General features: G+C 43.2%; 1 protein-coding gene across 6 annotated transcripts in view; it reads left to right on the top strand.

The window, feature by feature from the left end:
- PAK5 (p21 (RAC1) activated kinase 5) overlaps positions 1 to 17,136 on the top strand; it is a 128,769-nt gene extending 111,633 nt beyond the window's left edge. For all 6 annotated transcript variants that reach the window (XM_028722215.2, XM_028722218.2, XM_028722216.2 and 3 more), the window contains 4 exons: positions 2,090 to 2,216; positions 8,867 to 8,992; positions 12,260 to 12,394; positions 14,299 to 17,136. In XM_028722215.2, the coding sequence (XP_028578048.1) occupies positions 2,090 to 2,216; positions 8,867 to 8,992; positions 12,260 to 12,394; positions 14,299 to 14,454 (544 nt within the window). In that variant the 3' untranslated portion in view covers positions 14,455 to 17,136. The remainder of the gene's footprint in view (positions 1 to 2,089; positions 2,217 to 8,866; positions 8,993 to 12,259; positions 12,395 to 14,298) is intronic.
- The last annotated feature ends 281 nt before the right edge of the window (positions 17,137 to 17,417 follow it).

Consider the following 17,417-nt stretch of genomic DNA (forward strand, 5'->3'; position numbering starts at 1 on the left):
GAAGGTCGTGGTTTGAATCCCCATGACGGGGTGAGCTCCTGTTGCTTGGTCCCTGCTCCTGCCAACCTAGCAGTTTGAAAGCACGTCAAAGTGCAAGTAGATAAATAGGTACCGCTCCAGCGGGAAGGTAAATGGCGTTTCCGTGCGCTGCTCTGGTTCGCCAGAAGCGGCTTAGTCATGCTGGCCACATGACCCGGAAGCTGTACGCCGGCTCCCTCGGCCAATAAAGCAAGATGAGCGCCGCAACCCCAGAGTCGGCCACGACTGGACCTAATGGCCAGGGGTCCCTTTACCTTTACCTTTAACACGAGGCCACAGTGGGCAAAATGTTCATCATGCCTGATGGCTTGACCACAGCCAGGGTTGCGATTAGCTACTGACCTGATGGCTTGACCACAGCCAGGGTTGCGATTAGCTACTGACCATTCATTAGGCAAGAGATGTTGGGAGTCTTCATCTGCCCGCACTCCCTGTCTTCACGATGGCAATCTGAACAAGCAGTGTTGGCTCCATCCTTGTCTTGAGTGCTCACAAGTATTTGCCAGTGGGATGGTAAGAGTTTAAGACTAGGACCTGGGAGACCAGGGTTCAGATCCCACTTCTGTAGCCTTATTAGACTATACTGACTGGTGGGGTTTGCGTTGCTCCCGGGAGGGAGAAAGGAAGTCAAATGACACCGAGGTTTGGTTCAGAGAAAGAGTTTATTCTGCTCTCCGGATAGCAGAAGGCACTTGCGTGGTCAGTTGACAACAAGTCCAAAGAAATGAGAAATTTCATGCAGTATATATATCCTCCAGGCACCCTCTCCCCCCTTCCCCAGGAATCCAACCACGTCAGCTTATACACGTAAGTTGACATCCATGACCATAAACAGATATTCCTGTTCCGGTATTCCTGACCATAAAAGGTTGTTCCTGTTCCTATACTCTTATCTTGGGGCAGGAGGTCACCAACTCTGAGAACACTCCTGGCACCGTTCCCGGACAAGGTCTGTGCATCATTGTGGTCAGGAAGTAAGATAAGACCCAGATGTGTCATCCCTGCTCCACTTTGGAATGGACAAGGCCATTCATTAGGCGTCATGGACTGATAAAGGAGAGAGCTTTGTTTATACAGCTGGGTTCTTGGCTCAAGTGCTCAAGTTAATGCATTTTAGCTAGTGGAGAAGGAAAAATGGGATTTTGGGGCCTGTTTCAGACTGACTGCACAGTCAGATTTTAGATTTGGGAAACCCATTCCTTCACCTGCAGCAATGAATCTCACTGGGGGACTTTTGGCCAGCCTGATCTACATCACAGGGTTGCTGTGAGGAAAAGGGGTGGGGAGTGAACCTTATGCTCAACTTTCAACTCATTATAATTTGGGGTGTGTGTGTGAACTCAAACTTATCTGTATAACGAAGTTGTTCATAAAATCACGGAATCATAGAGTTGGAAGGGACCATGAGGTCTAGTGCAACTCCCTGCAGTACAAGACTCTTTTACGCAATGTGAGACTTGAACCCACAACTCTGAGATTAAGCATCTACCAAATGAGCTACCGCCCATTTATGTTATGTCAAAACAATTTAATAAAAACAAAAATTAGATTGATGGATTATTATTTAATTTCTATACCACTTAATATGTTGAAAACATCTCTAAGCGCTGTACAAAAAGCTTTAAAAAAACAGACAATTTAAATATTACAAAATTGCACCGTTACATGTTAAAGTGTTCCATTAATGCAAAGTGACTAATGTATATAAATCAATGTCAATTAATTTTCCTTCCTTCTGAGTCTCCGAGTTCTCACCCAGGATCCAAACAAACTCTCTGCTCACCCTCAAAAGTCTCATAATGAGAAGAGTTCCTGGAAGCGGCAGACATCACTATTACTCTAGACTTGCTTCCCTAGTGCCCCTGTTCCCTGCCTGTTCCCACCAAATGGAACAGCCTTTCTCAACCATGGGTCCCCAGATGTTGTTGGACTACAACTCCCATCGTTCCTAGCCGGCATGGCCAGTGGTCAGGGATGATGGGAGTTGAAGCAGATGAAAACACTACAGCAGGATTTGTTTCCATGTGTTGCTTTCTTTTAAAAATTCCAGAATGAACGAAGAACAGATTGCTACTGTCTGTCTGTCTGTCCTAAGAGCACTGTCCTATCTGCACAACCAAGGAGTCATTCACCGGGATATAAAGAGCGACTCTATACTTCTCACAAGTGACGGGCGAGTAAGTTTCTCAGCAGTTGATTTATTATTATGAATTAATTTTGTCTACTGCACAGACTCATCTGTAAACTAGGGGCTCATCTATAGGTGTTGCTTAATGGGGATAGAAAGCTTCCTGTACCTCCATCTTTGTCATATGAGGTGCTCCTCAAAATCATGGCATTCCCACACTTTTTCCTCTCCATGGAGGATCCTTTTTGGAGTATCCATACCAGAGATACTCCAAAAAGGAGAGGGCATAAGAAAATGTGTTTTGTGGAAGGGGAAAGTGCAAAAGGCAGTGACTCGGAGGAGAACAATGGATATTCCTGGTTCCCTCTATGAGTCAAAATCTTCCTCTAGCCTGAAACTCTTTTAAAAATATACCAATCTTCATCCACAGATCTCAGTGCAGTTCACAACATGAGCATGTTTTTGTGTTGTACAATTTCTTCTTCTTCTTCTTTTGGATATTGCCTCATAGAACATAACTCTGGGTTTTGCGTGTCGAGGTCCCCCAAGCCACCCCTAAATAATTCACAATTCACACATAATTTTTGCTTAAGGTTTTTGGCATAATTTTGGCCACAACTTGATTAAAATACATACATGTGAGTGGTTGCTTAGGCATTGGTTATGACTATCCGTCCCCACACCCAGGGGCAGAACTGACTTCCGGATTCCAGCAAAAGCCAGTGAGAGAAAACAATATTGGGGAGAGCATGGAGCCAGGCACCAGGCCCTCATCCCCCCCCCCCCCCCCCGCATGCTCCCGGGAGCTTGCACAGCCCTAAGCCCCATTCAGGGATACGGACGAATGAATGGCAAGCCCCTGGATTCCTTTAATGGAATTCCCTTTCCGCAGCAGCATTGGAGGGGCAGGCGCTTACCCCTCCACCAACCAATTTTTTTAACCAATGCCTAACCGCAACTTTACAAGTTGTGATGATTTGGTAGGCGAAAACCAAATGGCACCAGTCAATCAGCCAAATGGACAAAATTCCTACCAGGCCCCTGCCCCAAAAGCAGACGACCCCATGACAGGCATAGCAAAGTCAATGCAATAGCCCTAGATTAGGGTGGGCGGGCGGGTGATCCAATGCAAGCAGCAAAAGAGCCCAGTCAGTGCTGCGTGACTTGATTTTATAACCTTTGGTCCGTCCCCCTAAATGGCAACACCAAAATTTGTCCAGCAACCCAACTGCCCAATCACTACGGATGGTCATCCATACTAACCCGCCCAGCAACAGAGGGGTGGTCTGTTCAGACCCCACCGCAACACATGCTCTCTATGAAGGAGAACACACTTTGCGCAGAAATCAATTATAGGAAACTGAGGCCAGAAACATGCCCCAAACATGAAAAGGGAGAGCTTCTGTGTACATGCAGAAAAAATGGCATTTCTTTGCGGCCTGCTGCTTTGCACGGTCCTTTGGCTTGTAGGGGGGGGGCTGCTGCTGGAAGGGGGAGCTGAACTGAAAAGCCCCATGGGCACGAGTGGAATGCCATTGAAAGTGCTTTGGATCCCAGCCAGATCATATAAAACTTGGTTTCTGTTTCCTTTTCAACTGCACCTTACCTCTCCTTCCCAGTGCTACAGAGAAAAGGTGTGGCTGCTGGCTGCCAATTAGCTACCTGTTCAAAGTGTTGGTTTGGACGTATTTTTTATGTTTTCCCCTGTACAGCCTGGGATCAGAACACCTGAAAGTTTGTCTCACTGTGTGGCCTCTGCCATTTGCAATTCCCTTCCCTTAAACAGGCACGTTCTCTGTTGTCTTTATGGAACCTGCTGGAATGACAACAAAATAAGAATTCAGGACTGCCCCCTTTCTGCTACCATGAAAGCTCACAAAAGTATAGGTCTAATGGCAGCTTTTTGTGACAGTATTCTTCTTTTTTAAGATTTTATTTATGTTTTTACAGTACATTGGTACATCCATTTCACAATATTCTTCTTCATCCTTCTACATTATTCGACTTCCCCATACCTTGCTCCATGGGTTCCTTTCGACTCTTAGTTGTGCTACATTCCCTTCCACTCCTTCTAGTTAATTTAGCTGCTGCTCATACGTCTGGTCTTACTTGGGGATTTATATAACTGTTGTAATTCTTAAATAATCTGCAAAGTTTTCCCACTCATCTCCTATGGTATGCTCATCCTGGTTTCTTATCTTTGCAGTCAGCATCACTAACTCTAGATATTGTAACTTATTCTAGCAATCCTCTTTTGTTGGACCATTTTTTGTCCTTCCACATTTGTGCATAGGCTATTCTGGCCGCAGCAGTTGCATAAAGAAACAGATTTAATGCATTCTTAGGTATCTCACCCTCTATTATACCCAAAGGGAACATCTCCGGGCGGGGTGTGTGTGTGTGTGTGTGTGTGTGTGTGTGTGTGTGTGTGTGTCAACATTAGCATCTTTTTTATTTCTGTGTATATCACCTCGCAATATTCCTTAGCTTTCCCAGCCAGATGGGCAGGGTATAAAAATTTTATTCTTATTCTTATTCTTATTATTATTATTATTATTATTATTATTATTATTACATTCTTCAACCTTGTATCCTCAGAAGTTGTTGGGGCAATGATGCCCTTCCCCCCAATCACTGGCCAAGATGGCTGGGGATGGGGGGAGTTGTAATCCAACAACATCTGGCGACTCAAGGTTGAAATATACCTCTTTCTGTTATCAAACGGCCTAGGAAGGTTGTGCCAAGCATTTGTTCCCCAAGAAGTAGAGATGCAGCTGGCTGCCACTGCCAAATAATTCTTTATCTTTCAATGTTCCTTCTGGATTCAGGCTGCATACACTTAGGCTTACCAAAATTGTTGGAATGTTGAGGATAGTAGGAGAGGATATATTGATTAAATATTATCCTTCCTCACTCACACTGGTGAGCTAGTATCTGAGCACATTCCCTTGTACGTTGTAGGAAGCTAGTTGATGGATTCGTGAGAATCATTTGAGTTAAGCAATCCAGTCTGGCTTGTCCAGATTGGATTGTTGCTGGTAAATCCCCTTTTGTTGTTGCTGTTTAGTCGTTTAGTCGTGTCCGACTCTTCGTGACCCCATGGACCAGAGCACGCCAGGTATTCCTGTCTTCCACTGCCTCCCACAGTTTAGTCAAACTCATGCTGGTAGCTTCAAGAACACTGTCCAACCATCTCGTCCTCTGTCGTCCCCTTCTCCTTCAGCCCTCAATCTTTCTCAACATCAGGGTCTTTTCTAGGGAGTCTTCTCTTCTCATGAGGTGGCCAAAGTATTGGAGGATCTGTCCTTCCAGTGAGCACTCAGGGCTGATTTCCTTCAGAATGGATAGGTTTGATCTTCTGGCAGTCCATGGGACTCTCAAGAGTCTTCTCCAGCACCATAATTCAAAAGCACCAATTCTTTGGCGATCATCCTTCTTTGTGGTCCAGCTTTAGTTCCCTCTTAAAAACAATAATGACACAACAGTCTTCTTTTAAAAGTCATGATGAGGTTTACCGTACTTATCAGTTCAGTTCACCGTATGGTTCTGAAGGCAGGCTTTAGCTTGCAGTTACCATTACAGTGAAAAGTGTGGGTTCATCCTCTGTTGGGGGTGAGCCCATATGCTGCTGGCTGAGAGCCAACAGACAGCAAAAGGCATCAAGGGTAAGAGTAAGAAGGAAGGGAGGAAGAGGAAGATGGCTGTGTGACTAGCCCCTTTATAGGGTCAGCCAGGATCATCATGCCCATCTACCTGATCACACGCAGGGGAAGGATGCTCCAGATCAGGTGTGACAGGAAATCCTCCCTGTCTGGAGCAACACTCTCCTGTGTATCCAGTCTGAGCAAACAGGAAATGTTGTATCTGACTGCTTCAGTGATGTTACATCCCACAAAAATCCTATTGACTTCACAGGGTTTCAAGTTGACTGTGCACACCCTCAATCACTGACAAACCCGCTGCTCAGTTGCGATAGAGTTGACCGCTTGCAGAGTTTCTGAGAGAGAGTGATGGACCAACATCAAAAAGGAAAGAAAATTATGTCCATCATCATGAATAGATGTTCTTCGGTTTTGCTTTTTTTTAAAAAAAAAAGGTGCTGATGAAAAGCCATCTCCCCTCTGCTTTGTAGATATGCATACAAAGCCTCATTATGCCTATTACTCTCTACAATGCACATTTTGTCAGGAGAGGTTGTATAATCCTTTTATTTTTCCTCCTCCTCCTCTTCTTTTTTTAAAAGGAGCATCTCTTTTATCTATTCAGAGGAGCAATCGACATGCAAAAACCTTTTTGCGCTCCTACAGCAAGGGAAATGGATCTGGCACCCAAAACTTGCCTTGGCTGCATCTATTCTGTAATGATATAAAAAGAAGCTTGTGCTTATGGGTGCCTTTGTTTTACAAATAGCAACCATTCTTTCGCTTTTCTTTTTTTCAACTCGTGGGGTAGGAGAAATGGGCAAGAAGAACTTGATTAAAAGTAACGTACGCACCGATGCCAAAAAACCAGACAGACAACGCTTATAATAAAACGCTGGTCTCTGCGATTGCAACCATTTATGCAGCTTCCTTATTAACTCTTCCTTCAACTTTCTGTTCTGGATCCCATACAGAACCCAAAGACTTGGGGTTCGATCACAAGCCAGGGTATCACAATAGGTGCTATCTGCTATCTGGATGGACAATAACATTCTAAAAAACTGGTTCTGCTATGAATTCATAAAAAGAAAAGTTCCTCATTTTGCTCTAAGTACATCGTTGTTTTGCTAGCAGAGCTGGCCAAACTGCTGTGCGAGCTTACATAATGTCTATTGTGTTGTCGTTGTTGTTTAGTCGTTTAGTCGTATCCAACTCTTCGTGACCCCACAGACCAGAGCGCGCCAGGCACTCCTGTCTTCCACTGCCTCCCACAGTTTGGTCAGGCTCATTTTTGTAGCTTTGAGAACACTATCCAACCATCTCGTCCTCTGTCGTCCCCTTCTCCTTGTGCCCTCCATCTTTCCCAACATCAGGGTCTTTTCCAGGGAGTCTTCTCTTCTCATGAGGTGGCCAAAGTCTTGGAGCCTCAGCTTCAGGATCTGTCCTTCCAGTGAGCACTCAGGGCTGATTTCCTTCAGAATGGAGAGGTTTGATCTTCTTGCAGTCCATGGGACTCTCAAGAGTCTCCTCCAGCACCACAATTCAAAAGCATCAATTTTTCAGCGATCAGCCTTCTTGATGGTCCAGCTCTCACTTCAATACATCACTACTGGGAAAACCATAGCTTTTACTATACGCACCTTTGTTGGCAAGGTGATGTCTCTACTTTTTAAGATGCTATGTCTATTGTAATTAGAGTATATTAAAGCCAAGAGAAAAAAGGCTCGAGACACGATGGAGGTGCTTGCAAAATGAATTTCTTACTGTATTACCATTGGTCCATCTAGCTCTGCATTGTCTACACTGCTTTCCAGGATTTCAGACAAGATTCCCTCCCAGCCTAACCAACGGTCTTCATTCAGCACATCCCTGGATGAACCTTATTCATTTCCCCTTATCTTGATTACTTTGTGCTGTTGGTTTTTTCCCCCAAAATTGTACTTTTCAGCTTTATACTTTTCATTAATTTTACAATCAATTTAATATTTCAGAGCTTCACTTCCTTCCCCCTCTTTCTGCGGTTCCTTGAATTTATTTTATAAAAAGTATCTTCTGCATATTCAGATTCATTTAATTGGCTCATTTAATTATCTACTTTAAATATATGCTCTTATGAAACTGCAGGTTATTCCAATAATCCTGCCAATGTTTTTATCGGTTTGCAATTTATCTGTAAACATTCAATAAACCATTTCCATTCTTTTTTTAAAAAAGTTTGTTCTCTTGATTTCTTATTCTTCCAGTACCATTTCTGCATATTCCATAAGTTTTTGTATCCATTCTTCCTTTACTGGGACTTCTGCTTCTTTCCACTTTTGGGCAAGTAGCATTCTTGCTGCTGTAGTAGCATACATCAATAAATTTCTTATAATTTAGGTAGTTCTGCCCTATAATTCCCAAAAGAAAAGCTTCTGGGGTTTTTTTATATATACAAAGGCTACTTTGAACATCCTTTTCAATTCATTATATATCATTTCCCAGTAAGCTTTAACCTTACTACAAGGCCACCACATATGGTAAAAACAACCTTCTTTCTCTTTACATTTCCAGCATTTGTTTGATTTAGATTTATACATTTTTGTCAGTTTACTTAGTGTTAGATACCAATGATATATAATTTTCATACAATTTTCTCTTAAACCACAACATGCTGTAAATTTTATATCCACATTCCACAATCGTTCCCATGCTTCCATATCTATATTATGACCGATATCTATTGCCCAGTGTATCATTGAGGATTTTCCTAGATATTCCTAGGCTTGATTACCTAGTTCCTCCCAAGGTGAGGGGAAGTGGACATAGCCAAGTCTGGATGGACAGCTTACTCTATGGTATTAACACCTTCATGCACATTCCCCAGTAAGCTTTATCTTGGCTACTTTGGGAAATATGCAATTCCATCACTTACCAAAGCAGAGCCTTGCTTAGTTTTAACAGAGAATTATCAATACTGTACAGCTAAAATGATGGGCATCTGCTAAATATGTCTGAACACTGCTCACTGGATTATTTATCTGATGTGTTATTTATTTGGTGTGTTTTTTTTCCATTTCAGATAAAATTGTCAGATTTTGGATTCTGTGCCCAGGTTTCAAAAGACGTTCCAAAACGGAAATCACTTGTTGGAACCCCCTACTGGATGGCACCTGAAGTGATCTCCAGACTGCCTTATGGAACAGAGGTAAGTACAACTGGTGTTTTGTTCCATACAGCAACATATATTCATTTTATCAACCGTTCCATCAAACATTTATTAACAGAAGCACATTATCGTCAAAGCAAAAAAAGACTTCTGGGCCAGCTTACATGCCATGAAGCAAAACAAAGATTGTCCCTACGCACAGCTTACACTCTAAAAGAAACAGCACAAAAGGAAAGGGAGGAGGAGGGAGGAGGAGAGCAAACAAACCCAGGCACATGACAGTTCTTATAATGATAAGCTAAAATGGAAAGGAAGAGCCAAATGGATCTGGCTTCTCAGAGAAGTGCAGAATTCAGCAGCCAGATTGCTCACTGGCTGCGCTGGCTGCCAATTAGTTTCTGGGGTAAATTCAAAGTGCTGGTTTTGACCTATAAGGCCTTAAATGGCTCAGGATTGCAATACCTTAAGAATACTCTTTCCATATGAACCTACCCAGACCCCAAGATCATCTTCTGAGGCCCTTGTTTGTGTGCCTCCTCCTTGAGAGGTCCGGAGGGTGGTAACATGAAAACAGGCCTTCTCTGCAGTGGCTCCCCATGTGTGGAATGCTCTCCCCAGGGAAGTTCACCTGGCACCTTCATTATACACCTTTAGGAGCCAGGCAAAAACATTCCTTTTCAACCAGACCTTTGCTTGATTTGAATGTCATCCTAAGCCCTTTTAAAATGTGGGGTGTGTTTTTTGGGGGGAGTTATTGGGTTGTCGTTTTTATTTTTATTATGTATTTTGTGGTTTTATATCTTGATTTTGTTCTGTGAACCTCCCCGAGACCCCCGGGTATAAGGCGGTATATAAATTATAATAATAATAATAATAATAATAATAATAATAATAATAATAATAATAATAATAATAATAATAATAATTGCCCCTGCTTCCCACCACTCCCTGTACTGCAGCCTGATGTTATCACTGCTGCCAGGTAATAAATACAGTGGTACCTCGGGTTACTGATGCTTCAGGTTACAGACGCTTCAGGTTACAGACTCCGCTAACCCAGAAATAGTACCTCGGGTTAAGAACTTTGCTTTAGGATGAGAACAGAAATTGTGCTCCGGCGGTGCGGCGGCAGCGGGAGGTCCCATTAGCTAAAGTGGTGCTTCAGATTAAGAACAGTTTCAGGTTAAGAACGGACCTCCGGAACGAATTAAGTTCTTAACCCGAGGTACCACTGTAGTTGATGGAAGAGCCCAGTGGAGCAGGTGTTCCAGCAGGTCCAGTAAAGTGGCCCTGTGTGGCCCCATCTCTATTTCTGCTGCACTGGGGTGCATTATGGAACCCCCAAGTAGCCAGTCTAATGGTCCCTATGAATACCAACTAAGTTCTACTCAAGAGGAGACCCATTGAAATCAATGTGCCTATCAGGGGCATCTTGCCCATAGAGGCAAGTGGCGCGGGACGCCAGGGCGCCAAGTTCTGGAGGGCACCAGGGAAGAGGCAGAGGATGGATGTGGCTCCTCCTGACATCAGCTCCCTGCCCTCGCCAGCCTCACTGAAGCAGCGCTGCGCCCAGAGCCTCAGCCTCTTCCCCGCCGGAGGAGCTGCCCTCCAGCCGCTGCCCGCCTCCTCCAGCCCTGGCAAAGCTTCTGGCATGATGGCACCAGATATACTTAAGACGGCCCTGGTGCCTATGTTAGTCGTGTGCATTGATTTCAGTGGGTAGAACTAGCATTGACTACAAGCCACAGCTTCAAAATGTCCTTGCACATTTAACCCTTTCCCATGGGAGAAGCTTCATGGGAACGGACAGGCCTTTGCAGCAGTTTCGGTGCCCTGTAGAAGCCATCAGGGTCTCAGAAATTGCTGCAAAGATTCTCATGTACCAGCAGTTCGCATGATACATTTCTCCATCCAGTAATCCTTGGTAATACTGCATGTTTAGAAAGGGAAACTGTAAGTGGCCATTTGGGATGCATTGATTATGTAATCTATTCCTCAGTGCAAAGTGAAAAATCCATCATGCCTTATGGCTGCACATAAGATAAGGTCATTGCATTTTAGGGCCTATCATACCGAAGTTGCAAAATAAACCACGGTTCAATATTTAATACTGTGTTTTAGCTTTCTGGTGTTGAGTATTTTCTTAAATAAATAAGTAAACCTACCCACTAAACAGGATTTCTGCTCAGATGAATTCTTGGGCCAGGGTGCCTGTAGCTGATGGGCAAAGCCACCCTGTCAAAAATATTATTGAAAAAAATAAAAAAAAATTGTCCAGTAGCACCTTAGAGACCAACTAAGTTTGTTCTGGGTATAAGCTTTCGTGTGCATGCACACTTCATTACTATTTCTTTGATGTTTGATCGTGTTTTTAATATTCTGTTGGGAGCCGCCCAGAGTAGCTGGGGAAACCCAGCCGGATGGGCAGGGTATGCCTATTATATTATTATTATTATTATTATTATTATTATTATTATTATTATTATTATCTCAATGAATCCCGAATCCAGCATGACACACTCAATTGAAAGTTATAACAACAATTTGCAGCATCTTTGAATTTAGCTACCCCACCCCCCACAAAATCTACATGCTGACTGTGCAAGCACAGAAAATATAAATTAACTCATAATCAATCTCAGTTCGAATTAGAAAAATGTTAACGTTCATTGAACCAGAGTCAGGGCTCATTCTACAATCAGGGGTTAACTGTACTGCACTTGATCTTCTCCAAAAGGCCGAGAATTACAAACACACTAGATTTTGACTTAATTAACTGACTAATTTCTAGTTTCAGTGGCATTACTAAATTTAAGCATAGGCAGTGATAGCCAGTGAAACCCAGTGCATGGAAACTGGTAACACAGTCTATTCCAGCAGGAGAAGAAATCCCAGATTTTTAAAAATCCCAACTGCCTGGGTTGGGATTAGATATCTTTCCAGAGCCACCCTGAACCAAATGTGTAATCTCACTCTTGGGACTCAGCTACATTAGTATTATTTTTTTTTTAAGTGTTTTGAATGCATTATAAACATTCAACTCCAGATGGCACCGCAGAGCAAAAAAATATATATGTGATTTTTACATAGCATTTTTTCCTTTGTTCCAATGATTTAATTTCTGACTTATTCATAGCAGGTTTTCCCCCTGTGTGTAGATCCACCCTGTGTCATCAGCCCTTCAGGAGAGATTTTCACCAAGCAGACTTAACTCTTTTAAAAATATTGATAGGACAATGTCTCTATGGGGATTAGACATCTGTGTGCAGCACCTTTCAGACTTTAATACATGGATGTATATTGCAGGTGGATATCTGGTCCCTTGGCATCATGGTCATAGAGATGATCGATGGAGAGCCGCCTTATTTCAATGAGCCACCTCTCCAGGCAATGCGCAGGATCCGAGATAATTTACCACCAAGGGTGAAGGATCTACATAAGGTTAGAGGGTCCACACTTTCATGAAAGCCCTGGTCAGTCATTCTGAGCCTCAGGCAAATAGAATTGCATGAGGGAGAGAGCAAAGAACATGCTTGATGGTCCTGCTCCTGTCTTCACATTTCTGTCGCCCTGTGTCACCAACATAAACATGATTGGAGGAGGTGGTCTGTAGTGGTGAAGCTGCTCTATGTCCCTGCATGATCATGACTCAGTCTAAACTATGCACAGGGAGCCTACATCTCCGGATAAAGCTCACCACTGCAGACCTTTGCCCTCTGATGTGTGGAAGGTGATGGACAAGGGTAATAAGTACATGACTGAAGGGTTGTGGGCAGCTGGGGAACCTTTGGCCCTACAGATGTTGCTGGTTCATAAGTCCCAGAAGCTTTTCTTTTGGGAATTATAGGGACAGAACTACCTAAACTGTATAGAAACTTATTCATGTATGCTACTACAACAGCAAGAATGTTACTTGCCCCAAAATGGAAAGAAGCAGAAGTCCCAGCAAAGGAAGAATGCAGACAAATCTGTGGATCTGGTAGAACGCTCTGTCACAAGAGACCAGGGCCCTGCGGGACTTGACATCTTTCTGCAGGGCCTGCAAGACAGAGCTGTTCCACCAGGCCTTTGGCCAAGGTACAGTCTGACCCCCTCCTTCTGTAATCCTCATAGAACTCTAGCCCAATGGTTGCCATCAATTTGATTCTGAATTGATTTTAGAATGTATTTCAATTAATTGGCTGTGATTTTATTTTTACTGTTGTTAGCCACCCTGAGCCTGGCTTTGGCTGGGGAGGGTGGGATATAAATAAAATTTTATTATTATTTTATTGTTAAGAAATATGCAGAAATGGTGAAACTTACTGGAAGAATAAGAAATCAGGATAAAAAATTTTTTAAAACAAAATAATGAAAATTTATAAACAGATAAAAACATTGGCAGGATTATTGTAATATGTTTTATATGAGTATAAATTTAAAGAAGATGAATAAATTAGCAAATTGAGTTAATTTGGATATGCAGAAGATATTAAAAACGAATTTAAGGAACTGCAGAAAGAGGGAGAAGGAAGTTTTGAAGTGTCAAAGTCATTTTAAAATTAGTGAAATGTACAAATTTGAAAAGTATAAACAAACAAACCTAAGTCCCATCATCCCTGACCATTGGTTGTAATGGCTGGGGCTGATGGGAGTTAGAGTCTCACAAAAACTGGAGGGCCAAAGGTTCCCTAGCCCTGAGTTAGTGCATCCCTAATCTCCCATCATCACTTTAAGCACTGATGGACTGAAGCCTTGTGCTCATTACCAGCTACCTTCATAAGAACCTAAGGAGAGGCCTGCAGGAGGAGGTCAATGGCCCTTCTAGTCCAGCATCCTGTTTTCACAGTGGCCAAGCAGATACTGATGCAATTAGATTCATCCTCAAGCACATCCCTGAACAAACAGGTCTTCAAACTGCCTCTTCTTAGAGTTAGTTGGATGATGGCATTCATGGACCTTCTGCTAAGGAATGTAATCCTCTGCCCCAAAGCCAAAGCTTCCCCTTTTGTTCACCCTTGGTACCTTTGGGGTTATTTGGGGTTCAGAGAAAGAGGAAGTGGTTGGGGCTGTGAACAGAGCACTGTTTGGCACATACCTGCTCAATGATTTGCACACACCCGCTCATGAAGTTGGCTCCTGTTGTAAGCCACTTGTTTCAATTTCTTGCAAGATTTGAAGAGGCACAATCCAGAACTTCGCCACCTTATTCCCACCTTTGTTCTGCTGCATGCATAGACCGGGTCTTGGATAATGAACTCCTGAACACATGAAAGTCCCACGGCTATGCTGCACACTGCTATTAAATGACAGAAGGCTGCAGCACCAATCATGCCTTCTTCACAATGTTGCTTTTGCTTTTCCAGGTTTCCTCGGTACTCCGTGGCTTCTTAGACTTGATGTTGGTGAGGGAGCCTTCCCAGAGAGGAACAGCACAGGAGCTGTTGAGACACCCATTTCTGAAACTGGCTGGGCCTCCTTCTTGCATAGTGCCTCTCATGAGGCAATACAGGCATCACTAAATCCAGTAGGGTACTCCCCCCCCCCTTCGCTTTTTTGTTTCTTCTGGAGGAGCTGGATGAAAGCTGGCAAGTAGGCTGAAGGCACCTCTGTTGAGCTACCACTGCTGGCACACCATGAAGGAGACTTCCCTGAGTTTATGAAGATACTTTTCCCCCTTTGCTTGGTAACCAGGCATGTTGACGGTTAATACTCCTGTGTGGGGGGTGCGCCTTTCATAGAATCATAGAGTTGAAATAGACCACAAGGGCCATCGAGTCCAACCCCCTGCCAAGCAGGAAACACCATCAGAGCACTCCTGACATATGGTTGTCAAGCCTCTGCTTAAAGACCTCCAAAGAAGGAGACTCCACCACACTCCTTGGCAGCAAATTCCACTGTCAAACAGCTCTTACTGTCAGGAAGTTCTTCCTAATGTTTAGGTGGAATCTTCTTTCTTTCTTTCACAATCCATCGGTGTCATTAGTCTGTCAACTATCGAAGCAGAAGGACATTACTTGTAGCACAACCCAGATGGAGCATCCATTTTTTATTTGAAACCGAAGCAAGGCGGCACTTCTACTTCAGAAGGACTTTTTTCCTGACAAAAACGAACAAGCACTTTTTATCTCAGTTGTAGCAATGTGACGTATTTTGAAATGAATTTGTAATTTTCTGTACATTGCTTTTGATAATTTACAGTACTTTGATGTCATAGCGGTCGTGCTGGTAGAGGTGGTAGATGTAAGTTAATAAGCATTTGAGCGAGATCTTTCCTACTTTTCTATCCCTTTTGATGAGAAAGGAACACACACACACACTTTAACAGCTCAGAATGTTGACAAGAACTTTTCATCTGTGTTAGTCAAATGTACATCTTCATTTTGCAAACATTCAACTTGCTGAGCAATACAAGATACTTTTTCCCCCCTTGGAAATAATGTGTAAAGATTTCAGTATTGTCCAGAAGCAATGAGTATCTTACAGAATACACAGGACCTTATGCCAAGGGCTGAATTGCATATTTATATTTATCATGTCAAACTGACAGCTATTGTGTGGCGGTATATCAAATCATCAGTGGCCACAGAAAGTGTCCAGATAGAGATTTGCTTGCCAAGAGGTAAGCTTTCCAGTTGTGAAAATATTTCAATTGCAAAGGCTGCAGTTGAGTGACATATGCCACTTATGACATATGCTTATAGCTGGATGCTGTTTTTGCTTATGTTCAAACTCCCGCAGCCCTGCCATTGCCTTTGTTTCAGACAGGCCTGCACAATTTGTGAACACCAAACTAAGCACACACCACTGCAGTCACCTGCTGTGGCCTGCCAACAGCTCAGCATACCACCTTAACCATTCTTGGCCTGCAGAAACAGAAGGCTACAGCACACATAACAAGCCACAATGCATAGCTAGCAAGCTGTGTCCCTTTTGGTGAGTTGCACAGATGTTGTGCAGGTCTGGTTGTGTGCAGCTTGTAGTGTAGCAGCAGGAGTCTTGGGGCCGTACCCAATGAAGTCATCCCATTCATGCAAAGACTCCCCGTTGGGGCAATGCAACTCTCCTTCTTCTCCTCTCCCACCTCCCCACTGTGCCCCAATAAATCTCTCCTAGAGTGTTGGAGGGAGGGACCAAACCAGATGTTGGGGGAGATCCACAGGAGAGCAGAGAGAAGGAAAGCATTATTGCAGAAGCAGAAGACCTCACATGGATGGGACAACTTCATTTTTCGAGTGGAAAAAGTAAACAAAAGAATCCCATTGACCATCCAGTTTCACATCCTCCTTTACAGGGCAACATACAATGTGTCTGGGGACCCAAGTCAACTGGAGAAGAAAGACTTAGTGATTGGGCTCAGCTAGCAATGTGGGTGATTCTTTGTTTTAGTCTGTGTTGACTCCAGTGTCACAATATTCGTATTCATTATTTAGAGTCACGCTTTGGGAGTCAAACACCAACCTCAAGATGTCCAGCAAGAGACAGGGCATTTCCCAATTTGAAATCCAAGCGTCTGTAAGATTCCAGTCGACATGTTCAACATTCAGGGGGAAATGCTGTGTAGACCCTATTGGAATGTGAATTCAGCAGTGACTACTACAACCAATTTTGTGTTGCTTGTTGAATATATTTGCATGTTTACCATAGACCTATAGCACGTTGCCTTTATAAGTGCTTCATACTTATTTCCATGATGGAGGGGGTTTATTTATTAATGATTTTTTAAAAATTATGCACAATATGAAAGCCATGTATTTTCCAACCTTTTTTGTTATTACTGACTTCACTTGAAAAAAATTATCTGACCCAAAATCTAACATATCTGGTTAGAAGGTTTTGCATTACGAAGGGTGTTTCTCCCCCCTCAACACAAATAAGTTGGTCATTACCTATTGTAATAAACGAGAAGCAAAACAACAAGTTAGAAGGCTGCTGATTCTAGATAGATTTGTCAATGGTAATGAAGATCCTGTACTTTATTCCATCACAAATACAGTAATTCTTTTTTTAAAACCAAGTCAAAAAAGTAACACACTAAGTAACGCTTCTTCAGTTTGCATAACACCTTAAGGCTACAATCCAATATATACTTACCTAGGAGTAAGTCCCATTGAACTCAGTGAGACATCTTTCTGTGTAGGCTTGTGCTGTTAGTGCTTATGGGGATTATCACAACTAAAGAAATAAACCACAAACTTACTTGAGGTTGGAAGCGGGTGGTGCTGTTTGTTAAACCACAGAGCCTAGGGTTTGCCGATCAGAAGGTCGGCGGTTCAAATTCCCGCTATGGGTGAGCTCCCATTGCTCAGTCCCTGCTCTGGCCAACCTAGCAGTTCGAAAGCACATCAAAGTGCAAGTAGATAAATAGGTACCACTCCAGTGGGAAGGTAAATGGCGTTTCTGAGCGCTGCTCTGGTTTCGCCACAAGCGGCTTAGTCAGGCTGGCCACATGACCCGGAAGCTGTACGCCAGTTCCCTTGGCCAG

The sequence above is a fragment of the Podarcis muralis genome, chromosome 3 (genome assembly GCF_964188315.1).
Source record: "Podarcis muralis chromosome 3, rPodMur119.hap1.1, whole genome shotgun sequence".
In the NCBI taxonomy this organism is placed as follows: Eukaryota; Metazoa; Chordata; class Lepidosauria; order Squamata; family Lacertidae; genus Podarcis; species Podarcis muralis.